We start from the raw sequence: 14,606 nt of genomic DNA on the forward strand, positions 1-14,606 counted from the left end.
TTGGTGTGTTTTAAAGATGTTTGTTGGGACCGTTATGGAGGCAATCTGTTTAGTGGTTTGGTACCTCATCCCAAACCCCTGAAAGCTAAGTGGGACTTGAGACAACACCGAATCCAGCTCTATCATGTGACCCAGAGAGAGGGTGAGGCAAGAGATGGCAGTCACTGGCTCCATCACACAGAGGGTCGGAGCCAGCTCTGGGACAGGACCCAGGTCTGCCATACTAGCGGGGGGGGGGGGGCCCTTTGTGTGATGATGCTCCTGTGCCCAGAGAGGAGGAGAAAGGAGTCCTGTGCGTGGGAATGGGGTCTCCCCTCTGAAGAGTTGCCAGGCCCACACAGGTCACAGGCACGGCCCGCTTTGTTCTCTCAGCTCAGCCCAAGTGGCCTGCCTGTGTGGGGTGGGTCCGGCCAGCGCCTCCTCTTTGTAGGGCTGCGGGCTTCCGTCAGCCTGGAGGCCTTCCCTGCATTTAAGTGGGGCTGCTTGGGTGTGGTCCTCCTTGGGGTCGCCCTACTCTGGAGAAGATGAAAGAGGCCTGCAGCGGCTTTGGCTGGGGCAGGAGGGAGAAGATGAGGAAGCCTGCTCATTGCTATTCTGCTGCAGCCTCTGAGGCCTGTCCGGGGTGCAGAGTGCTTCGGCCCAGCCCCCACCTCCACTCTCACCACATGAGGAGAGGCCTGGAGGAGGGGGCCTCCTCAGGGCCGGGCCCAGGCTCCCCAGCCCTGGAGCAAGATCGGCTTCTTGACTGCACCTCCCAGCCGCTCTGAGACAGAACAGGCACTCAGCCTGGGCCAAGGGACCCTCACTTCTGACAAAGGGTTCCATTTGTGTTCCAACTGGTTTTCCTTTAGTTCCGTAGTTCTCAGACTCAAGCCTGCATCAGAATTCCTGGACCCAGGAAGGCTGTTAAAACACAGAATTCCTGGACCCAGCCCTAGAGTTTCTGACTCAGTGGGTCTGGGTGGGGCCCAAACATCTGCAATTCTGGCAAGTTCCCTGTGGTGTTCCTGGTCTGGGGTCCCCATTTTAAGGAACACTGACTTCCAGAGGGGAGGACTGCATCTTTAATCCTTCTCCACTGACCGCCCCCCCCCTGCCAATCCGAGCACTGAACTCACAGCTGGTCCCCATTTTATGGATCAAAAATATTGGCTGGAAAGTAAGTTTCAGTAAATGGAATCTTTTTTTTTTTTTCCCTTGAATTGTGGTGCTGAAATGAGGGGCTTATTCTGACAATACCTGAGCATCCTCAAAGGGAGGACTGCGTCTTTGTCTGAGTCCCTTTGGTGCCCCTGGTCTCATGGGTTTTGAACACTGTGTGGAACTGGACAAAATCATCACCATGACAACCTGCGATTAGCTCCTTATTTTGTTCCAGTCGAGGCTAATGGTCCTTGTGTTCTCTCTCTGTTCAGCATGTCCAAGTGGTCTTTTCCCCTCCTGCTGTTGCAAGGCACTGCGTCTCGTCTCCTTGGCTGCTTTGTGTCTAGTGTCTTAGTGCGAGCAGCCCCTCCCCCACCCCCCCAGATTGTGCGCAACACTCTCCCCTGAGCCGGATCCCTTCTGCGCCTGGATTCTTCGGACCAGGTTCCATAGAGGCTTGCAGGCTTTCGGGGGAGGGGGGTGGGGAACAGACTGAGCCAGGAGGGCAGAGACGGGCTTTGTGTAGAATTGGGGAACCAGGGGAGAGGTGAATAGGGAGACTTGGTGGTGTCAAAGCAGAGAGCTCTCCAGGGGAGAGGAGCCGTTCTGATTTTCAACCTGTTTTGCAGTTGGAGGAGAGGAAGGGAACAGGGACTGATGCACTTGACCATGTCCTCCTTGAAGCATGCTTTCCTGGCTGCTCTGTCGCTAAACTGTCCTGGTTTGCTCAGGATTCTGGCCACCTCTCCTCAGTCTTCTTTGCCAGTCCCTCTTCTGAATGCTGCTTTCCTTCTGCTGGGACAAGGCCTTACCCTCTTCTCTTCTCTAGTGCACACCCTCTCTCTAGACTCATCGTCCAGGTCCACGGCCCTACTTAGCATCCCTGTGCTGACCACTCCTTGTTCTCTCCCCCAGTCCCGACTCCCTGTCTGCACTCTGGACTTTTATCTAACTGCCAGTTGGAAATCCACCTCCACTTGGCTCTTGGCACCATTTCCAACTGAACGCACTCCAAACGAAACTCTTGGGCTCCGGCCTGCCTTGTGCCCTCCACCATTTGCTTCTCATCCAATTTCTCTCCACTGTGGGGAATGGCTCACCCCTCTAGCCATAGAGACGCTCAAGCTAGCAACCCCGGTGCCGTCTTTGGTACCTGTCTCCCTTTCACGGCATTAGTCAGGGTAGCCTAGATTTCGCTGCAGTAACCAGAAAAAAAGACCTTGACATTTTAGAGACATAGCACGGCAGCCTTTATTGCTTGCACACACAGGTCACAGGCTGACATGGTTGGCAGAGGCGGGAGGCGGAGTTGACGTGGCACCGTCATTCAGAGCCCCGGGCTCTTCCATCTTAGAACACTGCCACCCTCAACCTGTGGCCTCCAAGGATGCTGCAGAGAGGGGAGAGGGAGCGGAAGGGCATGGGGCCTGTGGGGGACGCCTCTGAGAGTAGCCCATCACCTCCACTTACGTACCATTGGTGTGAACTCAGTCGCGTGTTACGGAGTAGCCCCAACAGTCACTGGGAGGCTTGCCAGCTACGGCTGGCCGGTCACCAGGCCCTTCAGTTCTGCCTCCAGACTCCCCTAGACAGCACACCTTTCCGTCTGGGCTGTCCTGGCTCCAAATCAAGCCCCTCCGCCCTTCCTAACAGATATGGCTCCATGTTTGATCTGCTGCTCTTGCAATGTATTACCTTCCCACACAGCTGAATCAGATCATGGGACTCCTTGTCTTAAAACGCATCTGTGGGAGGCAAAACAGTGGTGTCCACATCCTAAATCCCCAAAGCCGGTGAAGGTGTGAACTTACATGGCAAAATGGTACTTGGCAGGTGTAATTAGGTTAAGGATCTGAAGATGGGGAGAGTACCCTGGATTATTCAGGTGGATCCAATATAACCACAAGGGTCCTTATAAGGGAGGGAAGGAGGCAGGAGGGTCAGAGAAGGAGAGTTGAGGATGCTATGCTGTTGGCTTTGAAGATGGGGGAGGGGGCCACTGGGCAAGGGATGTCTTGAATCTGGAAGAGATAAGGAAATGGATTCATGTTAGAGCCTCCGGAAGAAACGCAGCCCTGTAAAAATTTTAGCCCAGGGAGGTCAATTTTGGACTTTCTGACCTCTGGAACTGCAAGGTAAGAAATTGTGGCATTTAAGCCACTGAATTGGCTTTGTTTCAGTAACAATTTTCTCATCTAAGGGCTTCTCTTAGCATTTAGCCTAAAATGCAAGACCTTTCACCTGACCACAGACTGTAAGCTCTGTGCAGGCAGAGACTGGGGCTGTTTTATTCACCCCAGTATTTCTCTGCAGCGTCTGACCCAGAATTGACACAGAATATGAGGGAGGGGAAGGGAGAGTGAGAAGAAAAGTAGAGTAAAAGGAGGAAGGGGAGGAGAAGGAGAAACGGCATCTTGAAATCCTTCAGTCCCAACAAAACTAAGCTTTGTTGGGACTGGAGTCTGGAACAGATGGGGATAGGGAAGCTGGATGTATTCTGTGGGGGTGGAAGGAAAATGAGTTGCTGTCTTCAGTTAGAGAAACCCAAGGCTCTTTCCTGTCCTTCTCATCTCTCCAGAAGGGGTTTCTAGGGGGACTCAGAGCAGGCCCCATTGAGAGGAGCGAGGAGATAGAGCCCATACCACCTTCATCAGGGATGGGCTGAGAGGTGAGAACTGTGGAAGTGTATGTGGGGCATTCTGGGAAGCCCCAAGGCGGCCACCTGAGTCTTCTGTGACCCCAGCGATGCAGGCTAGAGGGGTGGGTGGAGGGCTGTAAGCTCCCAATGGGGTAAGGGACATTGTCCCCTAAAGGAAAACTACTTTTCTACCTACAGCCTTTCTGACATTGAATGTGTGGGTTTTCCGCACCAAGCAATTCTCCAGTTTTCTGTGGACAATGACTGGTGTCCCTACAATTTAATTCACTTCTGACGCTAACTACCTGGAGTTAGCACAGACCATACTGGCCAAGAGCTTGGTCTGAAGACTGTCCCCTCCCCGACTTCAGACGCCAGTTGCAAATCATGGGTCCCCATGTTATCCACACTTCTGACTTGACTTCAAATTGGGGGTTCCCATGACCTACTTCCTTCTCAGTTTCAATAATTTGCAGTAATGGCTCACAGAACTCAGGGAAACGCATTTACTGGTTTACTATAAAGGATATACAAGAACAGCCAGATGAAGGGGTTCATGGAGTGAAGTCCAGAAGGATCCCAAGTGCAGGAGCTTCTGTCCCTATGCAATTTGGGGTGCACCAAACTGCTAGTATGTGGATGTGTTCACCAGCCCAGAAGCTCTTTGAACCCCATTGTTTAGGGTGTTTATGGAAGTTCTGTTAGGTAGGTATGATTGACTAAATCGTTAGCAGTTGGTGATTAGTCCAATTTCTAGCTCCTCCCCCATCCCCTGAGGTGGGTAGGTTGGGCTAAAAGCTCCCACCCTCCAATCACGGGGTTGGTTCCCCCTGGCAACCAGCCACCATCACCCCAGAGTCACCTCATTAGCATAAATTCAGGTGTGGTTGAAAGAGGCTTATGAATAACTAAAGACACTCCCCTCACCGTTATCAGGAAATTTTACAGGTTTAGGAGATTTGCCTGGAAGCTGGGACTAAGACCAAATACATAATTCTTACTATATCATGATATTGCAGTCCCCTAAACCCAGACACTGGGTTTGGGCCCTCGAGTTATGGATTTCAGTTCTAGTCTTTCCACCTGTCCTGGTGCTGTAGGAATTGCCCCTAGGAACCTTAGTCGGTGGAGGGGAACCAGGCTGGGAACCTAAGGAGAGCACCAGGAAGCCTTCCATAGTGTGGCAGGCCATGGGGTAGGATGGGGCACCTTGGCAGGTACCCCTTGGGAGATGTTGGTCCTGGCAGCGGGGCCGGAAGGGCAGCCCCAGTCTCCCCAGCTGCCCTTCTGGGCACCAGCAGGTCCTGAGTGAATCTCTGCTCCAAATTTGAGCTCTGTCACCCAGAGTTGGGCATACGCTCAGAGACAGTCCACCCTTGCAGTGCACACAGGGAAATTGAGTCAGGGTGGAGTGGATAGAGACTTGCCGGAGTCATGAAGTGAGCCCTTGGTCGAAGTCAACCAAATTCAAGTCTTAAGGCTACCTTGCAGGTGTTGAAGGGACATGCAGGGGCCTTTCTGCTTCCTCTGTCCTTACATGCAAACTTCTCAAATTTGTTTTCTACAGCACTGTGGCCCTGGGCCTGAGGGGTGTGGGAGGTGGCGCAGGTGTTCAGTAAGTAGTTGTTGAGAGAACCAATTCCCCACCATGCCTCTGCATCTCTGACCTCCAACCTGGGAGCCCATGTCTCCCCTCACGGCATCTCTGCCTGGGGCCTGCCTCTTTCCCTGCGCCTCAACCCTCGGGCTGCATGCTCCCTCTGTCTAAAGGGCCCTGAGACATCAGGAACATCAGTGGGCCATGGCAGCTGGCTGTGCCAGGACCTAAGGTTCCACATTAAGGGAACATCTGTTGGCTGGGCCTTCGAGGGCATGGTCATTCCAGGAACCAGGAGACCATAGGCCAATGTGACTGGGTGTGAATTCCAAAATAGCCAGGTCTGAATTCCGAGAGACCAGGTTTTCTGCATTTGGAAGCTTTGGGTGCCTTCTTGTCCAAATGCTACCCGTAAGTCAGTCATAGACCCCAACAGAGAGGCTGGGAGCCCCTGAGGCGTGCCCTAGGCCCCCTTGCCCTGCCTAGCGCCTGTCCAGGCATCCTCTGTGAGCGGTTGGTGGCACGCCACTGGAATTTCTCCTCACCTTGCAGGGCTCTGCTTCATCTCCTTGCCTGGGCCTCTCTCAGGGGAATGATTCTCAGGGACACCTAATTGAAATAATGAAATTAATGCCAGTAACAGCAGTGAACATGCATTGAGTGAGCCTGGAGTTCCAAGAGCTTTACATGTATGAATTCATTCATCCTCACGACAGCTCTCCCGGTCCACTCTCTCACGTCCACTCTCGGTCACTTGCTGACCATCCTTTATCTGGTAAAGAAGCCCTCTCCAAAGCCCATATTTTTAGACCCCTCAGCAGGATGTGGGTCCCTTCCTGAAACTGTACTCTTCTGTCAAACCCTCCATGTGGCCGCCTCCCTCCTCTGCCTTTGCCCCCCCCCCCGTAGGAATTACATCACCGCATGCACTTCCTCTGCCCACCTGACAAATGTGGGGTTCCCTGGGGCTCCCTTCTCCATGCCCTTCTCACTTCATGTGCTTTCCCTGGGTGAATTGCTCTCCCAGGGCCTCATCCCCTCCCCATGTGCCGGAGGGGGGAGCAAGGGCTGGGCCTTGGGGGGCCACGTTAAGGACTTGAGGTGGTAGGTCCTCTGAAAGGTGTGCACTGCTGGGGTGGGCTGTATGTCCTGACCAGATCTTCCTTTTGAAAAGATCGCTGTCATAGCCTCGTGGGGTCGAGTGAGGAGACAATGGTGAAAGGTAGCTTACCCCTTAACTCGGTGGGGGTGGGGAGATGGGGAATAGGGCATGGATCTCACAAACATCTGGAGGTCAGACCAGCAGGACATAGTGACCAAGTGGTTATGGGACGAGAAGGAGACAGCAAGGGCGGTCTGTTACTGAAACCCAACTTCGGCTGCCCTTTGTTCGAAAAACCAATACTCAGGAGATGGGTTTTGATTGGAAAGGAATATGAGCTTTATTCAGGACGCCGGCCACTTGGGGGAGAAGGCAGGCTTGTCCAAAGTCCAACTCCGAGGTTTCTGCCTGGCCCAGAGATTTTTAAAAGGGGTTTAGGGCAGTTGATCAGTTAAGGAAGTGCAGTGGTCTGTAACATTCTCGATTATGTGCTCACGGCAGATGCCAGCTACAGATGTTATTGGGGCGCTCAGAGGTCATACAGGAGGGTCTGGTGACTGGTGCAGAAGGCCCGTGTTCTTTTCTAGGAAAGAAGGTGTCATCTATGGATATACAAAGAAAGGCTTAGTTAATCACATGGGTTAAGGGTGCTTGCTAAAGCCCGAAGAGTACTGGGTTGACCAGGGGGGCCGAAGTGGCTTCAAGTCTGTCTAGCTGGCACTGAGACAGGAGATGGGGTTGTAGTGGGAGATGCTGAGTTGAGTCTTGGACAGGCTGGGTTTGGATTACCTCCGGCCTTTCATGGTGGGGATATCCAGCCCCAGGAGGCTGTTTTCAGGGAGTGCATGTCTCAGGATTGGGGATTGTCAGTGTGTAGCTCTGTCCCTAAGTCCGTGAGCCGGTGATCTTATCCAAGGTGGGAGGGGTGAAGCACCAGGGGCAGGGCAGCCACCAGTACCTCCTTTCAGTCAGGGTGGGCAAGGCGGGCCCCATCAGGGAGGGTGAAGATGTGGGCAGCTGGTGGCCAGAGGCATTTCAGCGGAGTGGAGGGATAGAGAAGGAGAAAGGGGTGGCGCATGAAGGGAGGTGAGGAAGTGACCCTGGGGAGTGCAGAGAACTACCAGGAGAGGCTGGAAGGAGAGAAAGAAAGAGAGAGAAAGAGAGAGAGAGAGAGAGAGCGCATGGTAGGCAGAGGGACAGGAGGGTCTGCTGAGCCCCCAAATTAATACTGGCTCATCAAGCTTGTTATCTTTCTCTTGCTCCCAATAGCGCATGTCCAGCAAGGTACCAAGTTTTAATGATTCCTAAACACCCCTCAGTCTGTCCTTGCTCCCCCTCTAGCCCTCAGCGTCACCTGAGCTGGGCCTGTGCCACCACTGCACTGGCCTCTTCTGTCTCTGGTCTCTGCGTCCCTTCACAGTCCCCAGCCTTGGCCACACAGGCCTCTGCCCAGACAGCTTTCCCCTCTTCCCCCCCGGGCCGGTTGCTGCTTCCCCTCCAAGTCTCAGAGCTTTGCCATCTGGAAGGCCAGCGTGGGCCTGGAGCAGCACCCTTAGGCCGGCCAGTTCCTGGCCCTCCTCTAGGGGTAGGGAGGGCCCACCGAGGAGGCCGAGCTGAAGCTGGACCCCACAGTGATGGCAGAGGCTGGGGGGACTAGGGGGAACCGGTGTGTGATGATAGTGGGGTGCTCCAAAGACCCCCAGCATCTCATGCTTAGGGATCCTGCCCTGGCCTGGTATGGGCCTGCTTCTCCCTTCCCCACAGTCCTCCCAACACCTTGGGGCTGTGAGAGATATAAAATCAGGTGAGTGCTCCCTCTCCACCCCAGGAGCTCCTGAAATGTCCCAGCTCCTGTTTGAGGGGGTCTTCCCAGGATGAGGCTGAGCCCTGCCTCCCACTGTGAGCCTCACCTTCTCTCCCTGAAACTGTCCCCTCCCCCTGCAAGGGCCTGGCTCACCAGGGTATGTGTGTGTGCCTGCCTGCATGTGGGTGGTGTGTGTAGTGTCTGTGTATATGGGGGTCTGTGCCCCCTCTCACCATGGTTCTCTCCTGCACAGGCTGCCCTGGGATGTGGGACAACCTCACGTGTTGGAAGCCTGCCCGCGTGGGTGAGATGGTCCTGGTCAGCTGCCCTGAACTCTTCCGAATCTTCAACCCAGACCAAGGTGAGTTTCCCCCTGGGCCTTCCCTAGGTCATGATTGGTCTAGCCTGCTCCCCACACTTGAGCTCCAGGCCTTCTAAATACCAGGGACCTGGGGCCCCCTGCAGGCCAATATTCCCTGTTGCAGAGCTCCCGTGCTAGTGCTAGTGGGAGCCTGAAACCACGACCCTGCTCTGCACAGGCACACGGAAGCACCTGCAGACATGGTTCCCAGGGTGACGTGGAGATGCGCCCTTGTGCGTGAGGCCAGGCTCTGCTCTTGGGTGTGGGCTCCATCACTTACCCAATTTGGACCTTGAGCGAGGCAATTCACCCCTCTGTCCGCCGCCCCCCTTTCCCTGGTCTGTCAAATGGCAATGTGGCACAGTGACTGGGGAATGCATTCTCTTTTACTTCTGGAACTCTAGCAACCGTGACTCTGCCTGGAGGGCAGGTGCTTGTGGGAGGTGGCAGAGGGGATAGTGGCAGCATGTTGGGGTGCAGCGCCCCATCTGAAGTCCAGGGAAGACAGAGTTTAGCGACGATGCCTCCCCTCCCCTCCCCCTACTTCCCCTTCTGGGGCGTTTAGCCACACCTCCCACCTCCAGACCTGCCAGCCCAGAAGGAGGGTGGCTTTAGACTCTCTCATCCTGACATCTGGGGGACTGGGTGTGCCCCAGAGCCAGACAGGAAGTGAATTTGGAATCAGAGACAAACTCAGGCAGTGCTGGAGTGCGGGGTGCCATGGGCCAGGTGGGGGGGCATCCATGCGGTGGCAGCCGGTGACTCAGCCACAGGGCTGCTGCGTTCCTACGGAACCCACCTCCCTCGCTTCCTCTATTCATGTCCTCCTCTCATTCATCCTTTACCTGAGGTTTCTTGAACATGTACTTTGGGTCAGGTACTGTGGCAAGACTGCTTCTTTTCAACAACAGAAAAGGCAAAATGAATCAGCAGTAAACTAAGATTTTAAGAAAAACTCTCCTTCACACTCTGTCCCTCCCTTTGGCAATTGCACCGTGAATGTGTTATTTACACGTGATCCTTAATGGCTCATTAAGGCAGGGCCCTTTAGAGTCTCTGTTCACAAAGCTGGATTAGTGAGACTTGCTTTACATGCTTAGAAAGTGGAGAATGACACTTCTCATTCTATTTCATGGCTCCGGGGCTGAATCTGTTCGCTGTAGTAGTTGTTGCTTTGAAGGCTACTGACGATACGGGGGCACTGATCTCCCCTCCTCCTCTCAAATGCCTCAGCTCATCTCTCCTTAACTGGGTCTCATTCGGGAGAGGTGGAAGTCTCCCGTGTCTGGCCTACCCCCAGCCTATAGTCCTCATGGCCCTGGGTCCCCAGCAGAGTTTGGGCGTGGGAAGTGGGGGAGGGAGGAAATCAGTAGGACCCAGTGGGAGCAGACCCAACTTTAGCTCCCTCGTTCACCTCTGGGTTCTCTCTCTTTCTTTCTTTCAGTGTGGAAGCTAGAAACCATTGGTAAGAGGAACCTTGGAGAGGACAGGCTGCTGATCATCTGTCCATCTGTCCATCCAGCGGGAGCCCAGTTCTGACTGCTGGGAACGGGTGGGGGTGGAATGAGAGGCTCCTCAGGGACCAGATTCTCCATCCATCCCCTGCCCTTAGCCATCCGGGGAGGTGGGGGACATAGGCAGATGGAAGACACAGCCCTTGGCCTCAGGGTGCTTATGGGCTGATTCGGGAGGATGAGACACACTCGTGGAAGGGATAGAAAGCAGGCATTGTACAGACCTGAACATGTATGTGAGCCCATGTAGATACTGGCATCCTCAGTGGCCTTGACGTTGGAATGGAGGGCAAGCTTGAGAGCAGGGTAGACCTAACTATGCGGCATGCAGGCAGGATAATGAAAAGGTCAGGAAAGGCTTCCTGGAGGGGGTGGCATGTCAGCAGTATGTTGGAAATAGGATTTTGAGAAGTGGAAAGGAAACGAGGGTTCACTGCTAGCAGGGGGTTCATGATAAGAAAAGGATGGAGGTGGAATAGAGTCAGGAGAGAGAGAGAAAAAATGTCCATGGATGAAGTCCCAGGCTCCCTTGGATGGGACAGATTTGGGGCTGAGATGGAGGCTTGTGGACCCAAGAAAAAAACCCAAGTCCAGGACCTGTGTTGCTATTCCTGCCTTTTTCTGGAAAAGGCCCAGTCATCCTTTTCCATTCCTCTCCCAGTCCAGAGGCCCTCCCACCTTCCTGACAGTATCCCATTTCCACTTCCTGTGGCCAGGTGGGGAGAACTGAGTCATGGGCCATCATTAGCATCACAGAAGTACTAAGCAAATGGGATTGATGCCAGAAGGCACGGCGTGTGTGTGTCAGAAAGGTGTGTGGCTGCCATGTGTGCTGCAACCTTTTGGCTGAGACTGCACCTCTGTCCTTCCCACCAGGGCCGGCCTTGGCCTTGGTAGAGAGTTCACCATGCGCAGCCCTGGCATGCTGAGGGCCGTGCGTGCTGACTCATGCCCATTTCTGTGCTTTGCAGGAGAGTTTGATTTCCCTGACAGTAACTCCTTGGATCTCTCAGGTGAGGGAATAAACTGGGGCCCACCATGGAGGGAGGCCATGTGCTGACACGGGAACTTGGGGGCCCGGTTCTGGGGCAGGCAGGGCCTTTCTGTGGCTGTGTAATCTTTGGTGGGAAGCACAGATCTTTCTGGGAGCATAGATCTCTAGAAGCCATACTGTGGACTCCAAGTACCCCCAAGTACCTCCAAGATCCCCTAGATTCGATGACCCCTGATAGTTTGGAACTCCCACAGGTGCAGCGGTTGTTCTCCGACTTTCACCGTGACCACAGTCACCTAGGGGGCTCCTTAAGACTCGGATTCCTCCCCGCCCCCCAGAGTCTCTGATTTAGCTGGCCTGGGGTGGGGCCTGAGAATGTGCATTTCAAGCCAGTCTTCCCAGTGATGCTGATGGGCCCGTCTGGGAAGGTTGCCCAATTTGGGAACCAGTGCCCTAAAATCCTGTGCTCCTACAAAATTGCTGGGGCAAAATAGTCTAGTGAAGTGGGCGCAGTCACATCAAGGTTTTGACAATCTAGAGAGTACTCCATCTTCTGGAGATTTCCATCAGAACAGTAGAGCGGCAAATTCGTGGAATAGTTCTGAACAAAAAGATTTACACGCTTCTGTGCCCACACTGTCTTGTAAAAAGAAATGGAGAAAGGAGGAAAATAAAAGAAAGGAAATGGCTTCTACCTCTGGGACACTTTTAAATAATTGCTTTTCAAAGCTACTTCCCTTTCCTCTTCCCACCACCCTGCTGTGGGCAAAGCAGAGAGGAGAGGAGGCCCAGCAATGGGAAGGGACTTGGCCAAGGCCATGACTTCCCCGGGACATGCAGACTTTCAGAGGACTTGGAAGGAGGTTGCCAGTAATAGCCTGACATGGATTTGCTGGAGAAAGGAGGAATTTGGCATCAAAATGAGGGGTGGCAGCCATTCCTCTTCTCCCTGGGCCTGCCAGGCATCCTCCTTGTCCTATGTTACAGGACTCTGAATTCGAGAAATGATGGAGACCAGTAGTCTCCCTACTCTGGGCAGAGCTGTCTTCTGTGGCAGAGTCACCCACCCTCTGCTTCTTCCCAGAGTCCAGGAAGCGTGTTTCTGGCTCTCTTGGCGAAAAAGGATTAGCGTCAGCTCTTCCAACTCAACTGGCAAGGACGCGGGGTTGGAAAAGTAGAGAGGTTTCCTGTCTTGGGTCTGCCCTTGCCTCCTTCCTGACCTCCCCAGAGGTGGCCTTGGCCACAGCAGGGGGAACTTCCCAGCAACATGGGTGCTGGAGCCCCTTCTCTGTGGAAGTGTCTTGTACACAAGTTTCTGGCCCCTGAATCCTGTGAAAGGGAGAATCATTGCCGTGGGTCCTAACATACCAGGTAAACTCCCAGGAAGCCAGTCTGGGAACAGGGTTCCACCTGGGGCCACAGTCCAGGGCTGGAGGCAGAGGGGGCTGCTTGCCTTCTCCCCTCCATGGGACATCTGTGGTTCACCCCTATAGACCATCAGGAAAGGGGAAGATGAAATGAACAATCATGAAAGGCTAAAAGGCCCCAGGCGGGGCAAAAACCAATCCAGATTCTACCCTGCAGACAGTAAATGACTCCTTCCCCTTTGGTGTCCTACAAAATGGCCTTTAAAGTCAATCAAAAGGAAATTAAAGTACATTAGTGACAGGAAACAGACCTCTAAACCTGGGAAGACAAAAGTTTTTGTTTTTTTTTTTTAAACCTAAATACATATCTTAATAAGATCTGGCGCTAGGTTAATGGAGGTCTGGTTCTGGTTAATCAAGCCAGCCATGTATCCCCTTGGTGCGGGTTCTCGCAGCTGCTGCGAGGCACAGAGCTCCTGATGTATGAGGGGCACTCCCGCTCCACAGTCACCTGAGCGGATTCCTGGACCGGAATCCGGGGATCGGAGTGCTGGTGGCTGGAGTCTGCAATGGTGATCTCACATCATTCTTTTCTGTTCACTGAGGTTTGACAAGTGCTGACCCAGGGCCTAGGGAAGGGACTCAGGCCTTTCCTCGGCGAGCATTTGCCAGTTCCAGAAGAGAGGGAGACTCGGTCCTCTCAGCCCTTGTTAAGAGATCAGCTTTGCCTTGTCCTCCCCAGTGTCCCTCGTGTAAAGGCTAAGCTTGAGGTCACCAGCAGTCGCTGTGTTCCCTCCAACAGTGGAAAATTTCACGAACCTTCAGTCACCATGGTTCCCCGATGTGCATATGGGTTTCTAGAAGTTCCCACTTAAGAAGTAATTTTCAAGTAAGAATTGCAGGGTCTTCTTAAATCGTTCCCGTGCCTCACTGAGTTTTTGTTCTATTGCAGACATGAAGGTGGTGAGCCGGAACTGCACTGAGGATGGGTGGTCAGAGCCATTCCCTCATTACGTGGATGCTTGTGGGTTTGATGACTATGATGAGTACGAGCCCGGGGACCAGGTGAGTGGCTGTCCCCACGAGCAGGTGGCGGGGGTGGGGCTGAGGATGCTGGTGACAGGGTGCCCCGCTAAAGGCCTTGGCTCCTGTTGGGCCTATAGGTCCCTAGGCAGCGCGTAAGCCCCTGCTGTGTACCCAAGCCAGACACACGAAGGCCACGGCCTTCATTCACTCATTCTGGGCCAAGAAGCATCTGCTCTGCTTCCTGAGTTCCTCTCGCCCCCACCACATGTCCCCTAACTTCCTGGCTACCCTTCCAGGACGCTCATCCTTCCTGTGGCCCAGCAACTGAAGGGTTGAGGCTGGGCCCAGCAGGGGCCTCCTGGACACTTCTCTGGGCTCAGGCTGATGCCTGTTCTGATTGGTCAGTGCCCCCACATTCAGCAAGCATTTACTGGGTATCCGCAGAGTACAGACACTGTGGAGGGGAGTAAGAAGCTCATGGGGGATGGGGTGGGGGGAGGGTAGTAGAGGCACTGAGAGGGGAGAGGAGGTGGTGAGATCAGCAAGAGGAGAAGAAAGGAAGGAGAAGCTGGGTGGTGGGCCCCCGGGGTGGGCAGGCCCTGGCCCGAGACAGCTGGGGGCTGGGGCAAGCCCCACACAGAGCCCTGGACATTTTGTGCTTTGCTCTAGGATTACTACTACCTGTCAGTCAAGGCCCTGTACACAGTGGGCTACAGCACATCCCTTGTCACCCTTACCACTGCCATGGTCATCCTGTGTCGTTTCCGGTAAGACCCCCCCACCCCCTAAAACCAGCAGCTTTTGAGCTAGTGCAGCCCCCCTGCCCCCCAGCTCAGAGCCCTTGCTCTTCCCACCCACCCCACCCTCTTCCCTGGATGTCAGCCCTGGAGGTCCCTTAAAAGGCATTTCCCCCACCCCTACAATAACAGATGGGAAACTTGATCTGAGAGAGGGCAATTGCCATGTCCAGGGCCATGCAGCAGGGTGGACCCTGGGGGCAGGAGACCTCCGTGCCTCACCTTTATCTTCCTGGTCTGGATGGACAGAAGTCACAGGAGGG

The 14,606-nt window shown here is 54.1% G+C and overlaps 1 protein-coding gene across 5 annotated transcripts in view; it reads left to right on the forward strand.

The window, feature by feature from the left end:
• The window catches only part of ADCYAP1R1 (ADCYAP receptor type I), a 57,035-nt gene that overhangs the window by 18,314 nt on the left and 24,115 nt on the right, over positions 1–14,606 (forward strand). For all 5 annotated transcript variants that reach the window (XM_034669989.1, XM_034669993.1, XM_034669999.1 and 2 more), the window contains exons 4-8: positions 8,538–8,645; positions 10,090–10,110; positions 11,131–11,172; positions 13,473–13,585; positions 14,216–14,313. In XM_034669989.1, the coding sequence (XP_034525880.1) occupies positions 8,538–8,645; positions 10,090–10,110; positions 11,131–11,172; positions 13,473–13,585; positions 14,216–14,313 (382 nt within the window). The remainder of the gene's footprint in view (positions 1–8,537; positions 8,646–10,089; positions 10,111–11,130; positions 11,173–13,472; positions 13,586–14,215; positions 14,314–14,606) is intronic.

This window comes from Ailuropoda melanoleuca, chromosome 1 (assembly GCF_002007445.2).
Source record: "Ailuropoda melanoleuca isolate Jingjing chromosome 1, ASM200744v2, whole genome shotgun sequence".
Classification (NCBI taxonomy): Eukaryota; Metazoa; Chordata; class Mammalia; order Carnivora; family Ursidae; genus Ailuropoda; species Ailuropoda melanoleuca.